At 35.9% G+C, this 6952-nt stretch overlaps 2 protein-coding genes across 2 annotated transcripts in view; one reads left to right on the top strand and one right to left on the bottom strand.

Moving 5' to 3' along the window:
- Positions 1–2783, top strand: part of EIF4A2 (eukaryotic translation initiation factor 4A2) — an 11356-nt gene extending 8573 nt beyond the window's left edge. Inside the window, exons 7-10 of the mRNA XM_012639961.1 lie at positions 1–123; positions 359–448; positions 679–758; positions 1999–2783. Of these exons, the coding sequence (XP_012495415.1) occupies positions 1–123; positions 359–448; positions 679–758; positions 1999–2188 (483 nt within the window). The 3' untranslated portion in view covers positions 2189–2783. The remainder of the gene's footprint in view (positions 124–358; positions 449–678; positions 759–1998) is intronic.
- Positions 2784–2857: 74 nt separating this feature from the next.
- RFC4 (replication factor C (activator 1) 4, 37kDa) overlaps positions 2858–6952 on the bottom strand; it is a 12411-nt gene continuing 8316 nt past the window's right edge. Inside the window, exons 5-10 of the mRNA XM_012641088.1 lie at positions 5406–5549; positions 5102–5222; positions 4388–4513; positions 3237–3317; positions 3047–3163; positions 2858–2959 (exon numbers count right to left, since the gene is read on the bottom strand). Coding sequence (XP_012496542.1) covers positions 2864–2959; positions 3047–3163; positions 3237–3317; positions 4388–4513; positions 5102–5222; positions 5406–5549 — 685 coding nt within the window. The 3' untranslated portion in view covers positions 2858–2863. The remainder of the gene's footprint in view (positions 2960–3046; positions 3164–3236; positions 3318–4387; positions 4514–5101; positions 5223–5405; positions 5550–6952) is intronic.

Genomic DNA, 6952 nt, shown 5'->3' with positions numbered 1-6952 from the left:
ACACTTTGTGACTTGTATGAGACACTGACCATTACACAGGCTGTTATATTTCTCAATACAAGGCGCAAGGTGGACTGGCTCACTGAGAAAATGCACGCCAGAGACTTCACAGTGTCTGCTCTGGTAAGAGGTTCTAACGTAATTAAGATGTCTGCATTTCCATTAAAGCAGGATTCAGACTACAATATAGCTGTAAAGTGCTGTGTTGTTGTTCCCCCTGCTCAAAATAAAGTGTTTCTTAACTATACCTGTCTGCTATACTCTTGTAGCAGCCAGGGACGCTTGGTCTCATACATGTTGATAAAAGTAAATATTGACCTCACTGGTGACTCTTGAATTAAGGTTTGTTACTTTGCAGCATGGTGACATGGACCAGAAGGAAAGAGATGTTATCATGAGGGAATTCCGATCAGGGTCAAGCCGTGTTCTGATCACTACTGACTTGTTGGTAAGTGTGTTTCCTACTACTACTTTAAATTTACCAAAAGTTAATTTTGTGGGGGAAGGTTTTATTATAATAACCTTCACCAACTTGGGCTGTTTGGGAGAGCAAAGAAAAGACCACACTCCACAGTGGGCTATACAACTTAGTATAGTTCATTACTATTTTGTGGCCTACATTACATAGGTGTCCAGTTTGTTAAATTAGAATTATTAACATACACCATTGTATTTCAGGCTCGTGGGATTGATGTGCAACAAGTGTCTTTGGTTATAAACTATGACTTACCTACCAATCGTGAAAACTACATTCACAGGTGAGAAGAAGGCATCTTGACTGTGTATTAGGAAAAAAAAACCTCATGTGTTGCTTTTCCACTGTGATTTGTATGGAAGGTAAAAAGACAGTAACTTAGATGATGTAAAGTTGTACTTGGAAAGACAGGTCACAACAAAGTGGCAAAACTTGAAAATGTTGCCCTGATTGTGGGAACATACAGATCAGGTTTATATTGACATCTGTTGGTTTTAGCTTTGAGCTTTATTTTTAGTGATGTTCTTGTGTTCATGTGCTTTTTCTTGGTGATGATTTTTCTATAGTTGGGATTTTCTTGGTGTCGCCTGGTAGCAATTTGAGTGATCCCTGGTTTAGTTTTAGTGGCTTTATCCCTAAGTAAATTGAATTGTACTTTGTTATATGATATAAAAAAAGACTTTTTAAAAAATACAGGAGTCGATAGCAGCAGTTGATGGCGAGATGGCACTCAGAAACGGCGTTGACGTAATTTAGGACGTGGAATCATAAGCGAAACAGCACACTGTTTGAATAAAGAGCGAGTCGGTATTTATATTTGTTTTTCTTTTGTCATGATTATTTAATATTTTAAGTTGCTCCAGCCAAGGCATTTTGTATATTAGCATTTCTCTTAGGGAGCATTTCTAGTAGGTGGTTTGTATTGTCTGGTTTCTATCAGGAAGGTAGAGAGCTGTTTGGAGTAAACACGTTTGAGTAATTTGAGTTATAACGTGTGAAACTGAGCAAAAAAGCAGTGATAAGTTTGGGTTACCATACCAAATTAGTTTTCCCACTGGAAAAAGTAAGTTTTAGAAAATAGTTAACCTTGCAGCATTTGTATTTACAGTCTACAGTTCCAGAAGTGCGTCGAAATGGAGTACATAACTGTTCTTTTTGTTTTATTCCTGGTGTTTACATCTGTCCCAGGCTGACACCTGCTCTTGGCTGGCCCACTTTGGTATGGGCTTTTAGTTTCACTACCCCAAACACAATACTGTCATCTGCTTTATAATAATGCTCAAAACACCTGATGAAATCTCGTTTTGCAGCCAGACAAGCCTTGAATCCTTTTGGCACTAACTGCAAAGGAAGACTTTTTTCTCTAGATAATGATTAGCAGCTAGTGCTCCAATTAGAAGCACGAACTATAACCTTGATAAGTAAACAGCAGCTGATGGTTAACAAGTGGATCGTCATGTTCAGTAGTTCATAAATTATGTGAGAAGTAACATTCTGATTGCTGATTTCTTTTTCTTACACAGAATTGGCAGAGGGGGTCGATTTGGGAGGAAAGGTGTGGCTATAAACTTTGTTACTGAAGAAGACAAGAGGATTCTTCGTGACATTGAGACTTTCTACAATACTACAGTGGAGGAAATGCCCATGAATGTGGCTGACCTTATTCAATTCCCGGGAGGAGACAGTTTCAAAAGCAGTGCTCACTGGTGCTGAATAGGCGATCACAACGTGCATTGTGCTTCTTTCTTTTGGGAATATTTGAATCTTGTCTCAATGCTCACAATGGATCAGAAATACAGATTTTGATAGCAAAGCGACATTAGTCGTGAGCTCTTGTGAGGAAAGTCATTGGCTTTATCCTCTTTAGAGTTAGACTGTTGGGGTGGGTATAAAAGATGGGGTCTGTAAAATCTTTCTTTCTTAGAAATTTATTTCCTAGTTCTGTAGAAATGGTTGTATTAGATGTTCTCTATCATTTAATAATATACTTGTGGACTAAAAGATATAAGTGCTGTATAAAGTCAGCCAATTATGTTAAACTAGCATATCTGCTTTTATTGTGTTTGTCATTAGCCTGAATAGAAAGGCCTTTAAAATTGATTTTTTTAGAAAGCATTTGAATGCATTTTGTTTGGTATTGTATTTATTCAATAAAGTATTTAATTAGTGCTAAGTGTGAACTGGACCCTGTTGATAAGCCCCAGCAAGCAATCATATCCTAGGTAGGGTTAAATCCCCAGTAAAATTGCCATATTGCACATGTCTTAATGAAGTTTGAATGTTAAATAAATTGTATATTCACTTTAAAGGTGCTTTGGTCATTTTATTTTTTCATAACCCTGTACTTACAAAAAACAAAACTACATTCACATAGGTAATTTCATTCTCTTAACAATTCTGAGTTAACTGTTGCATCACAGTTGCACAGAGGCTGATCAATTGTAGATGTTCATCAGCACCATCTGCTAAGCATTTATCAACTTCCTAGGAGGAAATTTAAAAAGGTTAGTAGTAATAAATGTCCTTCAGATATAGGTAAGTGTTTTCTTTATGTGCAGAGTGCCTACTTACAGCAAGTTTTTCTGTAATAATGGACTTCTGTTTATCAGAAAGGACATCATTTTCTACAACCACATCATGAAGTTGATTTACAAGCTGGGTTGCTGCATGACCCTCATCTATTAAGTCCTATAAGAGAAAAAACCAGTTTGGTAGGATGACTTAAAATTTTTCCCCCTGGAAGTTAGTAAACTGATTTTACCTTTACCACAGCTTCTAGTTTGTCAAAGGAGCCACTTTGGCAGGCAGCAAATATTCCATCAATTGTCTCAGCTGGTATTACCTGGAAAGGTATTAAAGTTGTTTCTGGGTGGAAATGGTTTTGGACATTTCCTCCCTTGACTCCCTTCTGTTCCACATTTGGAATACCTGGGTAGCTCATGTGTGCACAGGACATAGAACTAGTGCCCCAATAACCCTGCGTAGTTGGGAAGGCAAAGGGAGAGAACTGGAAAAAAACCAGCATAATTCCACAGTGTTTACTTTACAGTCCAGTCATCGCCATGCAAGCAGGGTGATAAAATTTTGCTTTTGAAGTCCTTTAATGACTCCTTTGTGTAAAGTACACAAAATTTGCTTTTTTCCCAAAACCCAAGTTTGGACCCGCGTGGAACAAGAATAGCTGCTCTGGTCAATGGCTATAAAAACTCTCCCCACTTGAGAAACCTGCTCTCCTTTTTCTCTAACCCTGAGGTACCCCAGTGGCTATAATGATTCTTTAGAACCCTGGCCAAAATCAGCCAAATAGATGGAAAAGTGAGTTTTAAAAGGTGCTTTTCTCTATGTTTTTCTCTATTTAAAGATGCTAATGATGAGATTGGTTTATCTTAAAAGTCCACAATACCCAGAAAGTTAAAGAGGTCTAATGCTGTCAGTTTTATGCCTAACGTAGGTGAAAAATATCTTGGGAACAAAATTTTCAAGGTAATAATCATTCTGAGGAGAGTTTGGACATGGGAGTATCGAAAGGTGTGATATTCTGTTTTCTTTAATGACTTCTGTAAGTTGGATATGCCTTTTTTAAATATATGACTCTTTAGCAACATAGTGTTCATGTTTAAGAACAGGGTTTCTGCTGAAAATTGCTTTAAACTGCTACAAAGTCACCATTTACCTCCTATAAATATAAGAATTGAAAGTGTTTTCTGAGGTGACTTACTATAGACATGCCTGACAAACTGAAAAGTCAGTATTACCTCCTCCCTGAGGCATTCTGATACTCCCAGGCTATATTCCCTTACTATACTTTCTAGCATAGTACTTGGCACATGATAAGCATTCAGGGTATATCTGTTGGATGAAGATTCTCTAAAAGCCAACTTAAAAGAATTTCAGAGTATCTAGTGCTCTTACCCCAGCAATGTCTGTAATCACTTTCTCCGTGATCTCCTTCCCACCCGTTAAGCGAGTAGCACTCTGAAGAAATGTAATGGCTTTTCTTAAGTCTCCTTCTGATACTTTAACAAGAGAAGCTATTATCTGAAGAGAAAATAATTGTTTTTAACCTATGATGGCTAATTAAGGCTATATGACTTTAATAAAGAAAAGTGAAGAACACTGTTTTAGCCTAGAGTTAATGAGAAAAACATTTCTGTTTTGGGAGGAATATTATCAGTATAGTGGCAAAATTAATGGAGACAGCATCAGTCTAATAGAGATCTCTTCCCTCTGAAAGAAACCTGAAGAGATGAAAAGATGTTCCAAACTTCTCATCCTATTTTCTTGATCACATAAAGCAAAGAAAATTGATAACAACTTACGATTAAGTTGTTATAATTAAGGGTCCTATATATCCTATAAGTTGAAGTGGAATATTAACTAGGAAACTAAAATCTTGTCACATAGAGATCTGTTGTTACATGTATGAAATCCACCCCAGATGTGAGTCTCTGAAATACTAATAGATAATAAGCTAAAATAAAAATATCAGAAAAGTTAAGACTTGTAATTCCTATACATTCCAACTGTTGCTCATTTAGCTTAAGTTTGTCTGAAGAAATGGTATGAGGACCTCTTCACATGCATTCATCAAAGGAATTAGTAATTATAAATAATAATAGTAATTACCTCATTGCTAATTTTGACATTTTCCTTCTCAGCAATGTCTAGTAATCGCTGCTGTTGAATTTTATCTGACAGAGGCTTGAAGCGGAATTTTGAACATCTAGAGGTCAGGGGTTCAATTATTCTGTAAAAGATTGGAAAAAACAAGTCAGTATCTAAAGAAAATTTCCCCAGAACTCGTTTTTATCAAGAACAAATCAAGACTTGATGGAGAAGAAACATAGCCTTGAAAATTTTTAATTTTTTCTCTAATTGGCATTACCAAAATAATGCTGCCTAGCATCTATCTTCAGGTTAATATACATACCGACTGACATAGTTACAAATGAGACAGAATCGGGTGGTTTTAGACTCTTTCTCCATGGTACGTCTTAAAGCTGCCTGAGCAGCTGAAGTCATAGAATCTGCTTCATCCAGAATCACAATCTTAAAAGGAGGACATGGCTTCCCACTGATTTGGACAAACACATGGGAATTAAACATTAATATGTACGTTGTTGTTAATAGCTTTATTGACATATACACATACCATACAATTCACCAATTTAACATGTACAATTCAGTGTTTTTCAATATATTCAGAATTGTGTAACCACCACTACAATCTAATTTTAAAACATTTTCATCACCCCCAGAAGAAACTGTAGGCCCATCAGGAAGTGACTCCTCCTCTCCCTCAATGCTCCCAGCTCTAGGCAATCTCTAGTCTACTTTCTGTCTCCTTAGATTTGCCTATTGTGGACATTTCATATAAATGGAATCATACAACATACGGTCTTTTGTGGCTGGCTGCTTGCATTTAGCATGTTTTCAAGGTCCATCCATGTTGTAGCATGTGTTTGCTTCATTCCTTTTTATTGTTAACTAATATTTTATTCATCCATTAATCAGTTGGACATTGGGTTGTTGCCATGTTTGGGCTGTTAGGAATAATGCTGCTATGAACATTTGTTTACATGTTTTTGAGCAGACATATTTTCCAAGAGCTGCACCATTTTACATTACAACTAGCAATGTATGAGGCTTACAAGTTCTCCACATCCTTACCACAATACTTGTTATTTTCTGTCTTTTTGATTATGATCATCCTAGTGGGTGTAAAGTGGTATTTCACTGTGGTTTTCATTTTCATTGCCCTAATGGGTAATGTTGCTGACCGTCTTTTCATGTGCTTACTGGCCATATGTATGTGTTCTTTGGAGAAATGTCTATTCAAGTTCTTTGCTCATTTTTTGGATTATTTGCTTTTATTACTAAGTTTTAAAAGTTCTTCATATATTCTGGATATAAGTATACATTTTCAAATATATGATTTCTAAATATGTGCTCCGATTTTGTGGGTTTTTACTTTCTATACATTGATTTTTGGTAATCTGCCATTAAAGTCTTTCTCCCACCAAAAGTGGCATTAACACAACTGGATAAAAATTACACCAAGAAAACAGATTTCAAATATTACCGGTAGAAGGGATCTCAGAGGTCTTTCAGTCTACATCCCAGTTTTCATTTCATATAAGAGGAAATTGGGTGCTACAGAAGTTGTGACTGCATTATCAATTCCAGGTGCATATAAAAAAATCACTTTCTATAAATTTTGAAGTATGCTCTGATGTAAAATTTAAATATATATCTAGGTGCCAAAAATTTAATCTTGGAATTTAGCCATCTAAAAAGTGTAAGTAATTGACTAAATCCCTGTTTACTTGAGGCAGAACAGTCCTATTTTAATTATTAATATCTTCTTTAACTCTAAAAGTGTCTTTCTATAAATTTTGAAGTATGCTCTGATGTAAAATTTAAATATATATCTAGGTGCCAAAAATTTAATCTTGGAATTTAGCCATCTAAAAAGTG

The sequence above is a fragment of the Propithecus coquereli genome, unplaced genomic scaffold, assembly GCF_000956105.1.
Source record: "Propithecus coquereli isolate 6110/MARCELLA unplaced genomic scaffold, Pcoq_1.0 Scaffold10, whole genome shotgun sequence".
Lineage (NCBI taxonomy): Eukaryota > Metazoa > Chordata > Mammalia > Primates > Indriidae > Propithecus > Propithecus coquereli.
The sequence above is the reverse complement of the archived record's forward strand: the minus strand, read 5'-3'. Positions and strand labels throughout refer to the sequence as shown.